Source organism: Mesoplodon densirostris, chromosome 11 (genome assembly GCF_025265405.1).
Source record: "Mesoplodon densirostris isolate mMesDen1 chromosome 11, mMesDen1 primary haplotype, whole genome shotgun sequence".
In the NCBI taxonomy this organism is placed as follows: Eukaryota; Metazoa; Chordata; class Mammalia; order Artiodactyla; family Ziphiidae; genus Mesoplodon; species Mesoplodon densirostris.
In genome coordinates this window covers 45049411-45069093 of record NC_082671.1, presented here as the reverse complement: position 1 = coordinate 45069093, position 19683 = coordinate 45049411, and the positions used below count along the sequence as shown (strand labels likewise).

At 47.9% G+C, this 19683-nt stretch overlaps 3 protein-coding genes across 3 annotated transcripts; 1 reads left to right on the top strand and 2 right to left on the bottom strand.

Moving 5' to 3' along the window:
- Positions 1–107: 107 nt before the first annotated feature.
- Positions 108–2342, top strand: IL23A (interleukin 23 subunit alpha). Its single transcript, XM_060113783.1, has 4 exons — positions 108–269; positions 489–587; positions 1632–1778; positions 1888–2342. The coding sequence occupies exons 1-4, from the start codon at positions 108–110 to the stop codon at positions 2047–2049; spliced, it is 570 nt and encodes a 189-aa protein (XP_059969766.1). The 3' UTR covers positions 2050–2342.
- Positions 781–16789, bottom strand: STAT2 (signal transducer and activator of transcription 2). Its single transcript, XM_060113782.1, has 24 exons — positions 16557–16789; positions 14674–14817; positions 14365–14518; positions 13920–14015; positions 13655–13744; positions 13488–13563; positions 12976–13061; positions 12665–12813; positions 8850–9008; positions 8660–8752; positions 8384–8443; positions 7958–7978; positions 7635–7728; positions 7437–7484; positions 7273–7356; positions 7028–7126; positions 6789–6924; positions 6614–6666; positions 6408–6502; positions 5668–5804; positions 5308–5490; positions 5015–5072; positions 3518–3996; positions 781–3233 (listed from the first exon to the last, which is right to left on the bottom strand). Exons 2-24 carry the CDS (start codon positions 14802–14804, stop codon positions 3091–3093), a joined length of 2724 nt encoding a protein of 907 aa, XP_059969765.1. The 5' UTR covers positions 14805–14817; positions 16557–16789; the 3' UTR covers positions 781–3090.
- Positions 16790–17839: 1050 nt separating this feature from the next.
- Positions 17840–18795, bottom strand: APOF (apolipoprotein F). The gene is given in 2 exon segments (XM_060111717.1): positions 17840–17976; positions 17979–18795. Coding segments are annotated over 2 exon segments (945 nt in total). The 5' UTR covers positions 18787–18795.
- Positions 18796–19683: the final 888 nt, after the last annotated feature.

The following is a 19683-nucleotide window of genomic DNA, read 5'->3' as shown; positions in this document are numbered from 1 at the left end:
GACGCACAGAACAGAGAGAATCAGGCTCAGAGCAAGGGGAAGTGGACAGAGATTCCACAGGGACTGCAAGGCACAGAGCCAGCCAGATCTGAGAAGCAGGCAACGAGATGCTGGGGAGCAGAGCTGTGCTGCTGCTGCTGCTGCTGCCCTGGATTGCTCGGGGCCGGGCTGCGCCTGAGGGCAGCAGCCCTGCTTGGGCTCGGGGCCAGCAGCTCTCACAGCAGCTCTGCATGCTGGCCTGGAGTGCACATCAACCAATGGGACATGTGGTGAGTGGCAGCCTCTGGGACCAAACAGGAGCCTATCCAAGCCCTCCAAGGCTGCAGTGGAAGACTCTGTGGCCTAGGGTGGAAGCTGGAGGGTTGAAAGCCATCAGAGGGTAAGAGAGGACAGGGGAGTGGGGTTCCAGGGAGAGTCACAGCCTGAGGATCCAGGTGGGGTTTGAAAGTACTTATTTCTTTACTCTTCCCACCCCTCCTCCATTCCAGGATTTACCAAGAGAAGATGATGATGAGACTACAAATCATGTCCCCCATATCCAGTGTGGGGATGGCTGTGATCCACAAGGACTCAGGGACAACAGTCAGGTACTAAGATGAGGCTGGGCCGCAAGGAAGAGGGGACTGGGGACAGAGCTGGACACCATGGTGAATTAGTAAAAGTTGTATCTGTCCTTGTCCATTCAGCCTGCTATAACAACAAACCATAGCTTCAGTAGTTTATAAACAACAGACATTTATTTTTTATTTTAAAAAATAAATTTATTTTTAAAAGTTTTTATTTTTGGCTGCATTGGGTCTTTGTGGCTGCGTGTGGGCTTTCTCTAGTTGCGGTGAGCGGGGGCTACTCTTCGTTGCAGTGTGTGGGCTCTATTGCGGTGGCTTCTCTTGCTGCAGAGTATGGGCTCTAGGCACGCGGGCTTCAGTAGTCGTGGCACACGGGCTTAGCTGCTCTGCAGCATGTGGGATCTTCCTGGACCAGGGCTTGAACCCATGTCCCCTGCATTGGCAGGCGGACTCTTAACCACTGTGCCACCAAGGAAGCCCACAACAGACATTTCTCTCTCACAGTTCTGGAGGCTGGAAGTCCGAGATTAAGGTGCCAGCATGGTTGAGTGAGGGCCCTCTTCAGGTTGCAGACTTCTTGTCTCCTCACATTGTGGAAGTGATTACGGAGTTCTGTGGGTCTCTTTTATAAGAGCAATAATCCCATTCTTGAGGGCTCCATCCTCATGACCTAATAACCTCCCAAGGGTCCCACTTCCTAATACCGTCACATGGGGATCAGGATATCAAAATATGAATTTTCTGGGGACGCAAACATTCATATCACAGCCGTTTCTAAGAATGGCAAATATCAGGTGGGTCTTTGGTGGAGTTATCTTTTCCTTTCTCTTTTCTTTCCTTCCTTCCTTTTTTCTCTTTCTTTCCCCTTTTTTCTTTTTCTTTCTTCCTCTCCCTCTTTTTTGTTTTTGTTTTTTTTTTGGCTGCGCTGAGCGGCATGCGGGATCTTAGTTCCCCAACCTGGGATCAAACCCATGCCCCCTACAGTGGAAGCATGGAGTCTTAACCACTGGACCACCAGGGAAGTCCCTGTATCTGTTTTCTTTCACTGCTTTCTTTTCTCCCCAGTCCTGCTTGCAAAGGATCCACCAAGGCTTGGTTTTTTACGAGAAGCTGCTGGGCTCAGATATTTTCACAGGGGAGCCTTCTCTACTCCCCGATGGCCCTGTGGGCCAGCTTCATGCCTCCCTACTGGGCCTCAGGGAACTCTTGCAGGTATGAACTAGGGGCCTGGAAAAGTGGGGCTTGCAGGTGTCAGAGACAGGGCCTGGCGGGGGAGTGAAGGATCTAGAGTCCTCTCTGATTGTGTCCTGTGTCCTTTCAGCCCGAGGGTCACCTCTGGGAGATTGAGCAGATTCCAAGCCCCAGTCCCAGCCAGCCGTGGCAGCGCCTCCTTCTCCGCCTCAAGATCCTTCGCAGCCTCCAGGCCTTTGTGGCTGTAGCTGCCAGGGTCTTTGCCCATGGAGCAGCAACTCTGAGCCCCTAAGCCAGCAGCTTATGGATGGCACCCAGACCTCCACGGCTCAGCAATGCTAAGATGAATTTATCAGCCTAGACACCTATGAGCCAACAAGTTAATCAGTCCATTAATTTTAAAAGGACTTGCTCTGTTGAAAAATTACCAATACTGACTGACTTATGCTGACCTAGAACGGGTTGAATATTTATTACATGGGAAGGGAAATTTTGGGATTATTTATCATCATGGCAGCAGTTTGGGGAGGAGGATTATTTATTATATTTATACTGAATTATGCACTTTTTTCAATAAAGACTTATTTATGTGGATATCTAAGTCTCATTTCTAGGCTTGTTAGTAAAAAGAAACAGAACGGAAAAGTAGGGCCAAAGGACTACAAAATGAATCCTTCTACTCTGCAGGGCTATAGTGGAGAGGGATCTTTCCTCATGACCCCTTAGTATATAGAGTAACCGTGATCTTTTTGGCCTTAATCCCTACATGGCTAAGCAAGCTGAATGAGATTACAAGGGACTGTGATTAGGAAGTGGGGGTCCTAAGTGTGGCCCTCTCTTACTCCCTGACCCAGGGCTTCCTTCCCTGCTTTCCCAGCCAAGAGTGTATTTGGCCAAAGACAGGAGTTCTGAATCACTGCAGGATCAGAAGTCAGAGCTGTTTTGAGCAGAAAGGGCACTCCAGGAACATGAAGTAGGCACCCGGTTAGTCTTATCAGCTACTGAAATGTTGAAAGCCTTCCACACTGGAAAGAAGCCACTGCCCTGAGCCCTCCAAGTACCTCCTAACTGTTCTGGCCTGCTCTCAAATTCCTATACCTCCCAGCACAGCAGGCAGCCTCCAGGCTCCTAGCTGGAGCTATGGGTAACATCTGTTCTGATTCATTGGTGCCTGTTCCTTACCCATATTATGCTTCTATCTCTCACTCCAAATCCCACGGTTAACCCAGTTTAGAAGAAGCACATGCCTGATTTCCCATCCTTGGAGAGCAACATCATGATGTGAGAGGTAGGAGGGGCAAAATATATGGAAAGAACAGAGAAAATGTCGTTTCTAGTAGTCAGAAGGAATCAAGGGCCCATCTGTGTAGAAATGGCTGCAAGGGAAGACGTAAGCTTCATCCATGGTGTTCTGGCCAGCCAACAGTGGGTCACCATTTGGCATGATTTCTTCAATCTTCATGCTGTTTCTGAAGACTAGATAGTCCAGAGAAAGAAGTCAGGCCCTGATCTTAGGCAAGGAGTTCCCAAAGCAGCAGGGAAGGTGAGAGAGGATGGCAACAGAGGCCTAGACAGGGCCTGAGGGGGACACTTAGGTGGGGCGGGGGAGGCGTGTGTATTTCCTAATAAAAGGAATCACAGGGAAATAAGCCTTTCTCCAATGAGGAGCTCAGAACTCAGTCTTTTTCTGTAGTGGGTGAGGGAGGGGAGCTGGGAAAGGGAATGTGTCCCCTCTTCCCTAGCCCCATCTCATCACTTACTTTCCATGTCTTCAGTGTTCAAGTGTCTCAGATCATGGGGCAAATCCGGCTCTGGCAGTGGCTGTGAAATAGGCTCTGGAATAGGCTCCAGCTTCAGTCCTGGTCCCAGATTTGGCTCTGGGACTCTCTGTGACACCTCGCCTAGTGTGGGCTCCAGCACGGGCTCCAGAGTGGACTCCAGCACAGGCTCCAGAGTGGACTCCAGAGTGGACTCCAGCACAGGCTCCAGAGTGGACTCCAGCACAGGCTCTAGAGTGGGCTCCAGCACGGGCTCCAGAGTAGACTCCATCACGGGCTCCAGAGTGGGCTCCAGAGTGGACTCCAGTGCTGGCCCCAGATCCAGCCCTGCCTCCAGCAGTGGCTCTAAGTCCAGGCCCGGCCCTGGCTCTGGCCCTGGTGCCAGCCCCAGATCCAGCTCGAATGACTCCAGTTCTGGCTCCAGCTTAAGCTCCGGCAGTTGTTGCAGCTCATCCACCTGTCTGGATACCCCAATACAGACAAAGGAGCAGGGCTCAGTTGTTTAAGGTAAAGTGGGGAATGGTAGAGAAAGCAGAGGCTATCTCTCTAGTCTAAAAGGCAATAGAGCAGAGGGCTTAAGGTTAACCAGAGATTTAAATCCTATCATTTACTAGTTGGGTGACCTTAGGCAAAGTGACCTAACCTCTCTGAGCCTCAGATTTATCATCTGTATAAAGGGAACAACAATACCTCATAATACTTGAGAGGCAGTAAGATGGTTAAAAGCAGGGCTTTGAAATTTGACAGACCCGGATCATTGATTAGCCATGTACCTTAGGCATGCCACTTCACCACACTAAACCTCAGGTTCCTCAGATGAAAACAGTAATAACAGTATCTTCTGCCTCATAGGACAATTATGAAGATTCAATAAATGAGAAAATGAACACAAAGCATTTAGCCCAGTGCCTGGAACATAATAAACTTTCATTAAATGTGGCTGTTATCATTCATTACTGGCTCAAATGGGTTCTCATAAGGATTAAATTTAAAAAATGTTCTAGGGCTTCCCTGGTGGTGCAGTGGTTGAGAGTCCGCCTGCCAATGCAGGGTTCATGCCCCGGTCCGGGAAGATCCCACATGCCGCGGAGCGGCTGGGCCCGTGAGCCATGGCCGCTGAGCCTGCGCGTCCGGAGCCTGTGCTCCGCAGCCGGAGGGGCCGCAGCGGTGGGAGGCCCGCGTACAGCAAAAACAAACAAACAAACAAACAAAACAATGTTCTAAAAAAATCTAGTACCATGCTTGGCATTAAGTAGATGTCCATTAACATCAATGATTATGACTATTATTATCAGGGAACCCCTGTGGAGACAACCTAAACAGAGAGGAGAGAGACTAAAAGAGTAGGAAACAAACCTAGAGGGCTGGGGAGTGTGGGTCAGTAGAAAAGAAGGCTGGAGAGACCGGAATTGGGCAGGTTTGGGTCACTATAGCAGCCAAAAAGAGTTAGGGAAGATGGGCAAAGAGTTCACATCTCACCTGTTAGAGACCACGATGAGCTTACGTTTCAGGTATTTCTTCCGTTCCTGGAGGTTAACTATGGCGGACAGACACAGGAGGCAGGGGAGGTCAATAGATTGGACACATAGCCCCAGGGTCCCCTAGTGCAGGAGTCCGGACAGTCATGTCTCCCTACTAACTAGCAGTGTCCCACAGACAGAGCCCTTAACTTCTTTGGATATCAGTTTTCCCACGTTGAAAGGAAAGAGTTGGATTTGTGGATGCCTGTGGATCCCTGCACTCTACCAGTGAAGTGTATCAATGCTTCTCACCTTTCTCCTGGGAGTAGCATCCAAAAGCCTCATCCCGGGGGATTCGTGGGTAGAGGAAGCACAGTGGGTTCTCAGGTATGTTCTCCTCAGTGAGCAGCTGGTACTGGCTGATGATTTTGGTCAGCGGGAGTGACTGCAGCACCTCCTTGGTGAAGGGCTGCACAGAGTAGATGAGCACCTTATCTGGAGAGTGGATGCAGGAACAGGCAGGCTTGAGGGAAGAGGCTGGGCCTGGGAGCTCCCCACCCTGGCTGCCCAAGCACAGATCTGCTGAGGGATTCAGGAAAGAGCCAGGGAAGCCAAGGGCAGGCAGAGGGGCAGCAAGAGAGGCTGTGGAAACAGGAGGGCAGGGCAGCTGACCATCATCTTGGTGTTCCACCCAGGAGCAGGTAATGCCCCCTTCCAACGTTTCACTGAAGCGCAGCAGAAAGGTGCCGGAGATGGTCTTCTTCAGCAGCCGGCGCTCCTGGCTCCGGCTTACAAAGCCCATGATGTGTCTACAGCACAGAGAGCAGCTGTGAGGCCCTCCTGCCTCCTGCTCCCCTTGTAGAGGGACAGACTGCCAGGTCTGGGCCCTGGCTCTGCCACCTTGTTACAAACTGTTCCATGTTGGCCAAGTCATTTCACTTTACTGACAATATCCACCTGCCAGGGTTGGAAGAGGTGTGAAGCTGCGGTGAGGTCACACAGATGAAAAGCACCTTGTAAAAGGCAAAGTGCTACATAAATGGGCAGGCAGTGTGGTGGAAAGAGCATAGGCGTGAGGTCAGACAGGCCTCGGTTTGAATCCCAACTCTGCCCCTGGTGTAAGTCCTTTAACCTCTCTGAGCTTTCATTTCCTCCCTTGAGGGTGGCAACACCCATCGCCCAGCAGGGTTATAAAGATTACGTGAGAGAATTCATAAAAAGCACCCCGCAGGCTCTGGAACACAGTGGATGCTAGACAAATACGGGCTAGGAGACTATTACTGCAAACGTGAGGGGGTATGACCTGGCACCGGGTTCTGCTCTCTCCCCGTTTGCCACATGAGGGCGCACAGAGTCCACTCTCAAGCACAGAAAGGCGGCGGGGAAGAGAGGGAGGCTGACCAAGGCCTTACCCATCGTTCCAGAGATCCTTCAGGTGGTCATGCACCAGGTCCAGAATTTTGTCGAGCCATGTCCAGAATGGTAGCTTGCCAGGGGGGCTCTCTCGCTGAAGGAGGAATGGAAAGGCAGGAAGAGATGTGGAGCTGCCCTGGGTGTGGGGAAGGACTAGTAATTGGACAGGGGCCAAAGTCTAGCTGCACAGGATGCAGAGGGTTACCTTAATGAACTGGGCCCAGGACAACAAGGCACCCTCAGTCTTGGAGTTTTGCCCTGTGGGCAGACAGACAGTTCAGATGACAGAAGAGGCAGGGCCAAGGGTCCTGGGACAGTAAGGATGGAGGGCGGGGGCAGACAAAGGCTAGGGAAAGGCTGAGAGAAAAGAAGGTCTGTACCAAACAGCTTGTCCCGCAGCATGCCAAGCTGGGCTGAGTCGAGGCCTCGGCCAACGTAGGAGGAGAACTGCCAACTGAGAGCAGGGCCCAGCAAGTCCCAGGGGGCCTTGGCGGGGCTGGAGAAGAACTGCTGATTCTGCAGAGGTAGGAAGGGACAGGGTGCCTCAGAAGCAGTGCCCTCCCACCAAGCTTCCACACCCCTCCTTGCCACCCTTCACCTGTTGGCCCCCACCTTCTACCTGGGGGTCTGAGCTGAGCAGATTGAACCAGAGAACCGAGGCCCAGGCAATTGAGAGTTGGTTCATGTTAGAAATAATCACCACAGGAAGGGTGTCCGTCTGGGGAGGAGACAGAAATCACAGAAGAGGGATGTGATGTTTCTAGCTGTAGACATCTGGTAAGGGCCAGACAATATCCCACCCTGAGAGGCTTCTGCTTAACCCCTCCTTAGGTCTTCCCGCAAACGCACTCCATTTTCACTCACTTTCAGTTCCTGCTTCAGACCCTGGTAGGTGTATCTGACTGTGAAGCTGATAATATGCAGTTCCTCTGTCACGGCTAGCAGCCCCTGGGACAGCAGAAGACACAGTGATCGGCGTGCCCTTTGGTAAGTTCCTCCTGCCCCCCAACCCCCTGTCCAGGCCTCACCTTATTGCTGCCCTTTCCTGAACTACCTGAACGCTGCTCCACCAGTGTCTGTGAATTGAGGGGAGGGAGAGAGAATGCCAGAGCAAGGACCCCAGGGTCCCTGGAACCCTTGCTTTGCCCTCAGGACTTCCCAAGGCCTGGGAACTTCCTCCAGCTTGTTCGATTGGACTACAACCTTAAGATACCATCCCTTCTTACCAGGTAGCCAAAGTCCCAAATTAAGCCCTGACTCTGCCCTTTCTCAGGAGTCAAAGTTTTCTGGTTTGAGGTCAGAATGTTGAACTTCCGGAAGCTATTCCAAGGAGGAAGAAGATATATGCAGGTCAGGAGCAGAGTTATTCTAAAAACTCAGCAGGAAAATAACAAAAGTTCCACTTCATTTCAGACCTCCCCTTCTCCCTCTGTCCATACACCACCCAAATCAACCTCCTCCTTGTTTGTGTCCCCATCAGGGCTGCCACATGTGATGACACAGGTCATGCAGTGCACAAAAGTTTGCAGTGTCCTTGTCAGGCACCTACCCTTGTGATTCAGGAGGATTTCTGTAAAGAAAAAAAAAAATCACTGGGAAGCAAAATAGTGTAGAAGTTAGGAATTTGGTCTGTGGAAGCAGACAGACCCGGGTTCAAACCCAAATCTGCAGCTCACCAGCTATGTGGCCTTGCACTAGAGACATAAATTATCTGAACTTGTTTCCTCATTTGAATAGTGCATTGGTAATACCTAACTCATGGGGTTCCTGTGACAATTTTAAATTGGGTACTTGACAAGCTACATGTCACATAGTAAGCACTCAACAAAAGAGATGAGCCATTTCTATGAGGTAGGAATGGAAGGGAAAAGAACACAGCCCCAGGGCCCTGTTGTAAAGAGTAGGTGCCTCCTCCACCCCACCACCCCACTTCCTGGCCACCCCTTGGTCCCACCCTTCACCTGCCCCAACTTACCTGTCAATGGAGACTTCTGCAGTCAGTGACTCATTGCCTTCCTGGAGTCTCACCAGCAACCTGCAGGGGAGGGAGGTGGATGGGGGAAAGTGGTCAACTTCAATCTCCTGGATAGACCAAGTGTTTGAAAAAAAACAAGGGAAGAGATTAGAAGAGGTAAGGAGATTGAGGGGAAAAGAGAGAAGAAACAGCCAGGAGTGGGAAGATTTGTAAAACCAGAAAGCATCAGTGCCAGGGCTGGTAAAAGGAAGCAGGAATGAGTTCTGAAATGCCAACCTTGTTCGGACGGTGAACTTGCTCCCAGTCTTGAGGATGAGGGGTCGATGGGGAGTTTGGGGCATGCAGGGCTGGGTTTCTACTACAAAGGCTCTGGGGGGATGTGGAGAGAATATATAGAGGTCAGTATCTCTAAGAATGGCTTCCCTTCCCTCTGGCCTCCCTCGAGGTCCCTCCCTGGCCTCTAGACCTGTGGAGCACGCGATGTAGCAGCTCTGTGACCTGGGCCTTCCGCAGATCCACCCCTTCGATCAGAGGGTCTCCCTGATAGGTGACCATGTGACTCAATCCCTTTAGCTCCTTCAGCAGCTGCCGCAGGTGAAACAACAGCTTTGCTCCAGCTGTGAACCTGGGTGACAGAATCCAAGGGAGAAAGAATCCATCAGTTTCCTGGAATCCCCAAACAGGCTCCAAGAGCTCCCCTTTAACTATGTGGAAAGTCAGAAACTGATTGGGACAAAAAAGAATCCAGGAAGCATGTGAAAGATTTTTCAACTTTTTTCATAACCTAAGGAATGAATATCAAAGCCACTTTCACATATAAAATTGATAAAAGATTGATTAACATAATAAAGCTAACTTTCACATGATGCTTGATGTGTACTTTTTTTTTTTTTTTTTTTTTTTTTTGCAGTTTGCGGGCCTCTCACTGTTGTGGCCTCTCCCATTGCGGAGCACAGGTTCCGGATGTGCAGGCTCAGCGGCCATGGCTCACGGGCCCAGCCGCTCCGCGGCATGTGGGATCTTCCCAGACTGGGGCACGAACCCATGTCCCCTGCATCGGCAGGTGGACTCTCAACCACTGCGCCACCAGGGAAGCCCCCTTGATATGTACTTTTTGTTCTAAGTGCTTCATACATCTTCATGCATAAGGTTAATTCTTACAACAACCCTATGAGGTAGGTACTATTATTATCCCTATTTTACAGATGGTAAAGCTGAGGCATAGAAAGAGTAAAGTGACTTGCTCAAGGTCATAAAACTAGTAAGGGATGAAGTTGTATGTGTTTTACTGTCTATATAATAAGAAATAATAATAAAAGGCAATATGGTAACAGGAAAACAATTATCCACTACATAAGAGCAAACAGATTGGGATAGCAGTTTGGAACTATTTTTTTAAAAAGTTTCAGGGTACTTCCCTGGTGGTCCAGTGGTTAAGACTCCACGCTTCCAATGCAAGGGGCGTGGGTTCAATCCCTAGTCGGGGAACTAAGATCCCACATGTTGCGTGGTGTGGCCAAAAAATATATAAAAAATAAAAATAAAAAGCTTCAAAAAATGTATATACATTTTGCAGTATTCCATTTCTAAGATATATCCTAAGGAAATAATCAGACAAACAAATGGACAAAGACAGATGTTCATAGTTCGTAGCTTTGTTTTCTGTAATAGAAAAATTAGAAACAATTGGTATTGGGTATATAAATTATGGCATATTGACATCACGGAATACTATGCAACCATTAAAAATAATGATATAGACACAAATTTTTAACAAGAAAAAATTTTCATAAACTTTAAATTTAAAAAATTACAAGATAGTATATATATAATCTGAGCTCTGTTTAAAATAGATGTATATTTGTGAATATGCACAGGGAAAATCTGGAAAAATGTATTCAAAAGCATTAACAGGGGACTTCCCTGGTGGTCCAATGGTTAAGACTTCACCTTCCAATGCAGGGGGTGTGGGTTCGATCCCTGGTCGGGGAGCTAAGATCCCACATGCCTCACGGCCAAAAAACCAAAACATAAAACAGAAGCAATACTGTAACAAATTCAATAAAAACTTTAAAAATGGTCCACATCAAAAAAATTTTTTAGGCTTCCCTGGTGGCGCAGTGGTTGAGAGTCCGCCTGCCGATGCAGGGGACACGGGTTCGTGCCCCGGTCCAGGAAGATCCCACATGCCGCGGAGCGGCTGGGCCCGTGAGCCATGGCCGCTGAGCCTGCGCATCCGGAGCCTGTGCTCCGCAACGGGAGAGGCCACAACAGTGAGAGGCCCGCGTACCGCAAAAAAAAAAAAAAATTTTTTTTGAAGCATTAACAGTGGTTACCTCTGAACGATCAGATTATGCACATGGGTAATTTTTACTTTTTTTCTCTTTTAAGTTTTCTGAAATTTTTCCAATTAGTATATTTTATATTTACAATCAAAAAAAGAAATAAAGCTCTTTGTATTAAAAACAATGAAACAAAAGAACAACACAATAACAGCACCACCACCACCAAGAAAAGGTATTGGGTTGGCCAAAAAGTTCGTTCAGTTTTAAGTAAAAACAAAAAACACATTTTTCATTTTCACCAAGAATTTTATCGAACAACGCATTCACTAACCAAACGAACTTTCTGGCCAACCCAATATATACTTTAACCCAGAAATATCATTTCTGATAACTTACATTACAGAAATAATTGGAGATGTAAATAAAGATGGAGCTATGAGGTTATTTACTGCAGCACTGTTTCAAATAGCAAGAAATCACTCACAGGCCATAATTTGCCAACCCCTGTACAAAATGATGAACACACGTGCAACTGTAATGTAAATACTTACCCTGTACCCTAAGCCCTATATATCTGTTTTCAATTTATCTGAACAGTGGTATATTTTTAATTTTTTATATTAATTTTTATTGGAGAATAGTTGCTTTACAATGTTGTGTTACTTTCTGCTGTAAAGCAAAGTGAATCAGCTACATGTATACATATATTCCCTCTTTTTTGGATTTCCTTTCCATTTAGGTCACCACAGAGCACTGAGTAGAGAGTTCCCTGTGCTATACAGTAGGTTCTCATTAGTTATCTATTTTATACATAGTATCAATAGTGTATATATGTCAATCCCAGTCTCCCAGTTCATTCCACGGGTGCCCCCCCATGGTATATTTTTAATAGTTTAAATTATAATAAATTTTCTCATGACAAAATATCTAAATAATAGGTATTTTTCAAATATGTTGAAGGACACATTAGTTATTTTTTTCTACATCACAATAAAATTAATATAAAATAAGGAGCTTACTGGAAAACACATAAAGAAATTTGTTTAGGGCTTCCCTGGTGGCGCAGTGGTTAAGAATCTGCCTGCCAATGCAGGGGACACAGGTTCAAGCCCTGGTCCGGGAAGATCCCACATGCCGCGGAGCAACCAAGCCTGTGAGCCACAACTATTGAGCCTGCGTTCTAGAGCCCAAGAGCCACAACTACTGAGCCCACGTGCCACAACTACTGAAGCCCGCGCGCCTAGAGCCCGTGCTCTGCAACAAGAGAAGCCACCAAAATGAGAAGCCTGTGCACCGCAATGAAGAGTAGCCCCCGTTCACCACAACTAGATTAAGCCCACGCACAGCAACGAAGACCCAAGGCAGCCAAAAAAAGAAAAAAAAAAAGTATCATGCGTAGGGACTTCCATCATGGTCCAGTGGTTAAGACTCCACCCTTCCACTGTAGGGGGTGCAGGTCTGATCCCTAGTTGGGGAACAATCCCACATCCCATATGCTATGTGGCATGGCCAAAAGGTGCAAAAAATAAAAGTATCATGGGCATGGGTAAATATGATATATTGCTAAGTTAAAAAAAAACCAAACAAACCCACAGATCTCAAAATAGTATGAACAGTATGATTCAATTTTTGTTTAATAATATTATAGTAGCTACATCTGGATATTAAGGTAACTGGTAATTTTTTTTGGCATTATATTCATTGCACTAAAAAAAGGTAAAATGATATTTCTCGGGTGATTAAGCAGGAAGGAGAAATCGGATTGTGGATCAATTCATTACTTTCCCCAAAGCAAAGACTGGGCTCTGGGCTCCCTGAGTGGTGAGAATGAAGAGCAGAGCATAGCTGCAGTCAGACAAGGGAGCTGGGATCATTCTGGGAAGCAGAGATTAAGGAGGGCAATATCTCGTCATACACAGGGCATTATAACCTACAAAGCACAGTGGGTAGTTAGGACTAGGGCCAGGTGAGCACGAGGGTGGGAGGTGCCTCTCACCACTTCTCCAACTGCTCCAATCCTCCATCCGGGGGGCCTCCAATGCAGGCTTTCTGCTGCTGAACTTTCCACTCCTCCAACTTGGGCAGCAGTAGCTCAATTAGGGTAGTTAATCGGCCTAGCAGTGCTTTGGAGGCATCTAGCACCTCCTATGAAAGACATAAAGTGAGTGCTGAGAGCCTCTCACCATCACCCTCCACCATTCAACCAGTGATGAAGAGACAAAGAAGCCAAAGCTAGAGGCCAGGGCTCCAGATGCCTCATTTTCCCCAGTTCCCTGCTGCCCACTCCCTCTGTCCTCTGCCACCCACCTTTCTCCTTCTGTCCAGTTCATTGAGCGTTTCCTGCAGAATGTCCTGCTGTCTGGTCTGATGGGGATCCAAAGAGGGTGTCCTTGCTGGATGGCAGGAGCAGGAGTGAGACAAATGCTCAGACCTAGGGCTCCTCCCCCTCTCCTTCCCAGCCCAGACCTCAGCCAGAGTCAGGAGTGGGGAGTTCTGAAGGGGAACCAACCAAAGCACAGGCACCTCTGGGCCCTCATGCAAATTCTGAATGGTCTTGCTAGAACCAGAAGCCCACTCAATCTGCTAAGGCAGTTTCCCAAGCATCCCCTCCAACATTCACTAGCTGTCCCTCAGCTACACCTCCAGCCTGACCTCTACAACATACCCTGGCACCTCCAGCTTTGCAATGGCAGCAGGACTGTAACCAGCAAGATGCACCCGAAGGTCATTATTGCTTACTGGGGCTTTCCCCTTCTGCTCTATTCTACCCTTGGCCTCCCAGTAGGCTTCTTTCTCCCACCCCTCAATGTGCTTTCTACCTGAGGTCTGGATCTTATATCGGAAGCAGAAGACATCCTGCTGGTCTTTCAGTTGGCTGATGGATTTCACCAGCTTCTGCAGAGGAGATGAGACCCTGATGAGGCTGCTTCTGTGAGAGGAGGCAGGCTGAGTCCTGCCCACCCTGGCTCTTGCCACATCTACCAACCTCCATCATAGCCTTTAATTCCAGGATCCGGGATTCAATCTCATGCTGCTGGCTCTCCCCAGGTGCTGCAAGGGCTGGTTCTCCTTGCTCCTGAAATAAGAGGCTCTGAGCACATTTCAACTCTGACCTTTCATCCCTGAAATCCAGACCTGAAATGAAACCACAGGATGTGGAGGAATCTTGTTCTGAGGCAAATTTGCTGAGTCCTTTGCAGGATCCCTCTCTACTCCAGGAGCTTTCAACATCACCACCAAATCGTTCTCACCGACTGAGCCCTCTGAGCCTGGGTCAGAATTCTTTTTTCTTCCAGAAGGAGATTAAAGATCATCTCAGCCAACTGGGTAGCACCCTGGGGAAAGGCCTGCAGTAGGAAAAGAGAAAGGATTGATTTAACTTAACTGCCATCAATGAACTACCACCTCAGGCCCTCCCCACCAGTGACCTCAGTATTCTCTCGCCTTCTTCAGGGTCCCAAGCCCTACCCCTTTTCACCACTGGTCCCTCAAACCTAGCCTCTTTCCAAATAGGTCATCTAGACTATGTCCTTCTCTCTGCCAGTGGTCTCCCAAGTCCAGACTCTGTCCCATTTTCCCCAGATCTTCCCCTGTTCTTTGAACCTCCAGGTCCTGTTCCATGTTCCATACCCTAAAACGTACTCCTCTACACTCAGCTGCCATTCCTACTTTGTTATTCCTGGCTCCTCCAAGTACCTGAATGTCCCGATAGAATTTTCGCAAGTTGTGCTGTAGCAACAAACACTCAGGGTCCTGGCTGCAGCGACTACACTCATAGTTCAGTTGGTCCAAGAAGTGGAAGAACAGCATATTAGCCTTGGCCTCATCATTGCCCAGTGCAGCTTCCTGCCTAGGGACCAGGAAGGACAAGGATTAGTATCTCTGCGGGGTTGCTACTATCTTGAGGCCTTCCAACCCCTTCCTGCCCTTGGTGTCTCCAGGATCCTGGGGGCTCAGAAGAAAGAAATCATTTTCCTCATCCCCCCAACTTCCTGAAGGCCTCACCAGTTCTGATCTTCAATCCAGACAGACAAGTACTGTCGAACGTCCACCGGCAGGAGGCTATTTGAATAGAGCTGGTGCAGCTGATCCTGAAATGGGCTGTCAAGATTCTGCAGCATCTCCCACTGCGCCATTTGGGGTCTGAGCCTGAAGGATGCAGGTTCCCAATTGGAAATTTTGCTGGACTAAACCATCCACAGTCTCGTGATTGTTTATTATTACAAATTTTAAAAAATGTTTAATTATACAAGTAAGAAAAAATACAGAAAAAAAGTAAAGTCTAGATTGACCCTACTCCCAATCTTGGTCCCTTTTCCTCCTCTCCAGAAGTAACCAATGTTATCAGTTTGGCATATATTCTTCCAGGGAGTACTATTTAAGAGCTCCAATATGTAGGCCTTTTTGTTTCAATGGTAATTTTCAAACACACAACAAAGTAGAGTGAGTAGTACAAGGATCATCCATGTACCCATCATCCAGCTTCAACAAACATGTATACTTCCGTAATCTCATTTCATCTATCTCCCCCAATGAATTTATTTTAAATTTATTTGTTTGTGTTTGTATTCACTTATGCTGGAGCATTTAAAGGTCAGTCTTAAGTATTTAAAAAAGGGGTTTTTAAAAATTATTTATTTATTTTTGGCCACACCACACGGCATGCAGGATTTTAGTTCCCCCACCAGGGATTGAACCCACTGCAGTGGAAGCGTGGAGTCTTAACCACTAGACCACCAGGGAAGTCCCAGTCTTAAGTATTTATTTCAGCATTATCCCGGCTGGCCCCAAAGATTTATCAGAGGCTGAACCTCTTTGAAGATAAACTGCTCTCCATGTTGGAAAGAGGAGCTCCATTCTCTAGAAGATGTTTAAGATACTTAAATACTGTGTAAGGGGTCACTCAATCCCTAAGATTGTGACACTTTTATGACCTCTGTCAATCTCTGATTCTTCATGTGGATTATTAAGTTTGTGAGAAAATTCACTCAAAACTTGTTTTTGCCTGTCACCAAGCAGGCTGGGTGGAGCCCTTCTCCCTACCTTTCCCCGCCCACTGCCATCTGTCTGCTTAGGAAATCAAAATTTCTTGCAGCCTGGGCCTAACAAAAAAGAATTAACACCCACTTCTGTGGTCTAAAAAAAGGTCACATGATTTTATTACAAATCAAATGCTTGGGGTGGGAAAGATTCTTTTCCACCAGTACACGAGCTGCCTTTCTACCTCTGGGAAGTAGGAACAAGGGAAGTAAAGAATTGGGCAGGGGCTCCTACTTTTCACTTTAACCCTTTAGTAGTGCTTGACTTTTTACACTATGTACTTGTATTGCTTTTAAAAAACAAACGACGAGGCCCCAGTTCCTAAGGAACTAATTGGCTGGTATTAATAAAGCAAGGCGGCAAAGTAAACCCTGAGGTTTAAATATGAAAAGCAAAACCAAAAAACCTGGCCTTCTTAAATAGATTGCAAGCACGCAGGTTAAGGGCTGTAAACTCTTTTTTCTCCAATTATCCAACACTCTTTTAAGCGCGTATTTTGTGCTCAATAAGCTTTTCTGAAAATAACTCTATTTTTTTCTCTCTCTTTTTTTTTTGGTAAGGATCAAAAATAACAGACTGGAAGGTAAGAGCGTTGTCCAAGACACTGAACCAATGCAACAATGCCAGGTTTCGGGTCTTGGAATTTGCAGGGGTGTTTCTGGAGGGGGGGTGCGTTACGGTTGGGGACCTAGGTTGGACAGGAGGATGAAGGAAGCGACAGCTCCTGTTTCAACCTGGGGACAGAGTCTGACCCCTCTGGGGCGTACCCCCCAGGGCCTGCCTGCCCTCTCAGAGAGAAACTCGCGCCTCCACCCACACCCGCCCCCGCGCCTTCTTAGGGCCGGTACCTGGTTAGAGTCTCAGGCCCAGCTCCCTCCAGTAGCTCTGGTCCAGGCTTCCGGTCCCCAGAGAGAGCTCGGGCACCAGGGCCTCCCGCGCCGCCCTCGGCTTCGGCCCGCCTCTCGAACCCGCCCCCTTGCCACAGGCTTGAGCAAGCGGCTGAACCCCGGATCTCGCCATTCCCATAGAGGCGCCCCGACACTGGCTGCCATTCAGCCAACCTCTTCACCAGGCTGTGAGTTCATTGGCGCCACCACAACTCCTCCTTCTCCGCGAGGCGGGATAAGCGGAGCCGAAACCACACCTCTAGCTGCAGCGATTGGTAGGAAAGCTCAAGTAAGCCCTGCCCCGTGCCTGCGGAGGGAGGAATCCACTGAACAGAAGAGCTCAGGACTGAAACAGCTGATTTCCGAGAACCCGTACCTACGCAGCGGAACCGAGACTGGCTCAGGACCTTGAAGGCCCTGAGCTAACAAGCGAGGCGGAATTTCGACATATTGGGACAGGAAGGGGAGGGCTTAAGTAATAACAACAACAAAAACAACAAAAGCCAATTTATTGTTGGTACCGTGCTAAGCATTAGGACAACGTACCGTTTTTAATTTCCACGAAACCCATTGAGATGCAAATCACTATTCTTTAGAAATTTAAAAAACTGAGTTTGGAGAAAGAAGGTACTAGTCAGTGGTCGCTGAAGCTCTAACAAGTGGAGCCTGGATTCAAAGCCAAATCCTCTGATTCCAAACCACAAACTTTAAAATTTCTACATTTTACAGTACTGCCTTCCTCCTTGATAAAAAAATCAGAGATTGGATTTTGAACACACACGTACAACTTGTCAGAATATTAGATCTAGTCATCATGTTTACCATCTTTTTTTTTTTTTTTTTTTTGGCTGCACTGCGCTGGCATGCAGGATCTTAGTTTCCCCGCCAGCGATCAAACCCACACCCCCTGCAGTGGAAGTGTGGATTCTTAACCACTGGGCCGCCAGGGAAGTCCCACCACCTTCTTTTATAATTGATTGATTGTTTGATTGATTGATTGCTTCGCAGCTTACGGGGATCTTAGTTCCCCGACCAGGGATTGAACCCGGCCCCTTTGGCAGTGAAAGAGTGGAGTCCTAACCACTGGACAGCCAAGGAATTCCGTACCACCTTCTTTTTTTAATTATTATTATTAGTTTCTGCTTTATAACAAAGTGAATCAGTCATACATACACATCTGTTCCCACATCCTCTCCCTCCCGCATCTCCCCCCCACTCCCCATCCCACCCCGTACCACCTTCTTTTATATCTCAGTACTATTCCCATCCCTAGGATCTAAGCCATAGTCATAGAGTAAGGTCCACTGCCAGTAAGGAACTGAACTTACTACTTCTGATACCAAAGGGGCCATGGTAGCTGTTTCTTCTAGGTGACTCAATTTGAGGTGCCCCCCAAGACCTCCTTGCTGGTCTCTGGTGGAGGGCTGTTCACCTCTCTCTCATTATAATACTGGATCACCTGCTGAACCCCAGCCTTCACTATAGGTTTAAGTGCAGTACTGATCATTAGTCCCGTGGGCCCCCCTGACACTCCAGCCATGGCCATCAGAAGTTCATAACCCAGATCTATGACCCCGTCTCGGCCTCGTTCCTTGGCCTTGTCCGAGCAGTTCTGAACAGCATAATACAATGCTGTGCCCAGGTTGTAGAAGGTTCCCACTCCTGGCAACAGCTGGACTACATTGTGCACACTCTGCTCCTGCTCCTGCTCACAGTCCTTGATGGAGAGGGATCGTCGGGCCCTCTCTGGGTCTGGGTGCTCCCTGGCCAACAGCTGCAGAGCAGAGGCCAGGGCATCCACTGACACTCCCGTCCCTGTGCTTCTGCTTTTCTCGAGCTCTTGAAGATACCTGATGAGGATCTGTGTAGCCTTTACACTCCCCTGGCGGTAGAGCTGAAGCTGCAGGACCCGTACATCAGCTTGACAGCCAGCTTTCTCCAAGGCAATCATCAGGGGCAGGCCTACCAGGAACTTGGGGAGAAGGGCCATGTGGGTGAAGCCAGGCAGGGATTTGGGGAGCAGGGTCCGGCAAGACAAGGGGGCTGAGGAAGGTAGCCAGGATCCCAAGGATGAGCGAAGATGCACCAAGTCGTCTGTCTGGTTTCCATATGAAATTGCATCCACAGCGTGCAGCAGGAAGCAGCAAAGAAGTAGCTCAGCTGGTACCATGATGAGTCTGAGACCACGCATGTCCAGAGCAGAGTGCACTGGAGACGGGAGAAACCAGAAACATACAAACCGTTTCCGTAAGGACTGTTGTCCAAAAGGAGCCCAGGACTCAGGGCAAACCTCATCTATCACCTCCAAACTTCTGTTCTTTTTAGCTAAAGGACTGAGAAACAGGAAATGCAACCCAATTGTTCCCTCTCAGCCTTCTTCATCTTCAGGTCTTCCTCTGCCTGATTTCCACCTATTTAATAGGGAGCCCCAAATTACCACAAAGTCTGGTGATTAAGAAGTAAGGCTACTTTGATAGATTTGGTAGCTCCTCAATCCTGTTCTGCCTACTCCTCTGTCGGGTGAAGAAAGTAGATATTGGCTTTCCCCTATTATCAGTAAGAGATGTAATCTCTGCAAATATTTGTCCATTTGTACTGGCTTCTCAAACCTTGTCCCCTTGTCACGCACTCGACCTCAATACCTAAAAACTCTGTTCTTTGGCATTTCCTACAGGTCCCTGTCACTTTCACACTCTAGCTCGTGATAGAAGCTGGGAAACCCAGAATCAGAAGAGGTTAGATGTCTATGATTCTCTTTTCAGTTTAAAAATTAAATTAGCAAGCTTCAGTGTCTCATTGGAGATTTAGTACAAGGTAGATGAATGAGAAAAAAGTTAAAATGCTTCTACGTGTTTCTATTCTGTAGTTTTGGCCTTATTTCTAACTTCCCTTTCCAAAGATAGAAATAACATTATGCAGCCCGTAAGAATCTGCTGGACTCATCCATTGTGGATAACAATCGTTTATCCATCAGCTGTTCTCTATGCTGAGAGAGATTGAGCTCCAGTATAATCCACCCAACTTCCACTTGTTTCTTTTACTAATCCAGTCATTCTAATGGATATAATAATGGATCACAGATTTGTGA

Bases quoted from the DNA above. Each gene is read 5' to 3' on its own strand.
- IL23A (XM_060113783.1), top strand. From the start codon at position 108: ATGCTGGGGAGCAGAGCTGTGCTGCTGCTGCTGCTGCTGCCCTGGATT. The intron at 588-1,631 runs GTACTAAGATGA...TTTTCTCCCCAG, and splicing joins GACTCAGGGACAACAGTCAG to TCCTGCTTGCAAAGGATCCA. The intron at 1,779-1,887 runs GTATGAACTAGG...GTGTCCTTTCAG, and splicing joins GCCTCAGGGAACTCTTGCAG to CCCGAGGGTCACCTCTGGGA.
- STAT2 (XM_060113782.1), bottom strand. From the start codon at position 14,804: ATGGCGCAGTGGGAGATGCTGCAGAATCTTGACAGCCCATTTCAGGAT. The intron at 7,729-7,957 runs GTAGGTGCCTGA...TCCTTGGAATAG, and splicing joins AATCCTCCTGAATCACAAGG to CTTCCGGAAGTTCAACATTC. The intron at 6,503-6,613 runs GTAACCCTCTGC...TTCCTCCTTCAG, and splicing joins CCTGGGCCCAGTTCATTAAG to CGAGAGAGCCCCCCTGGCAA.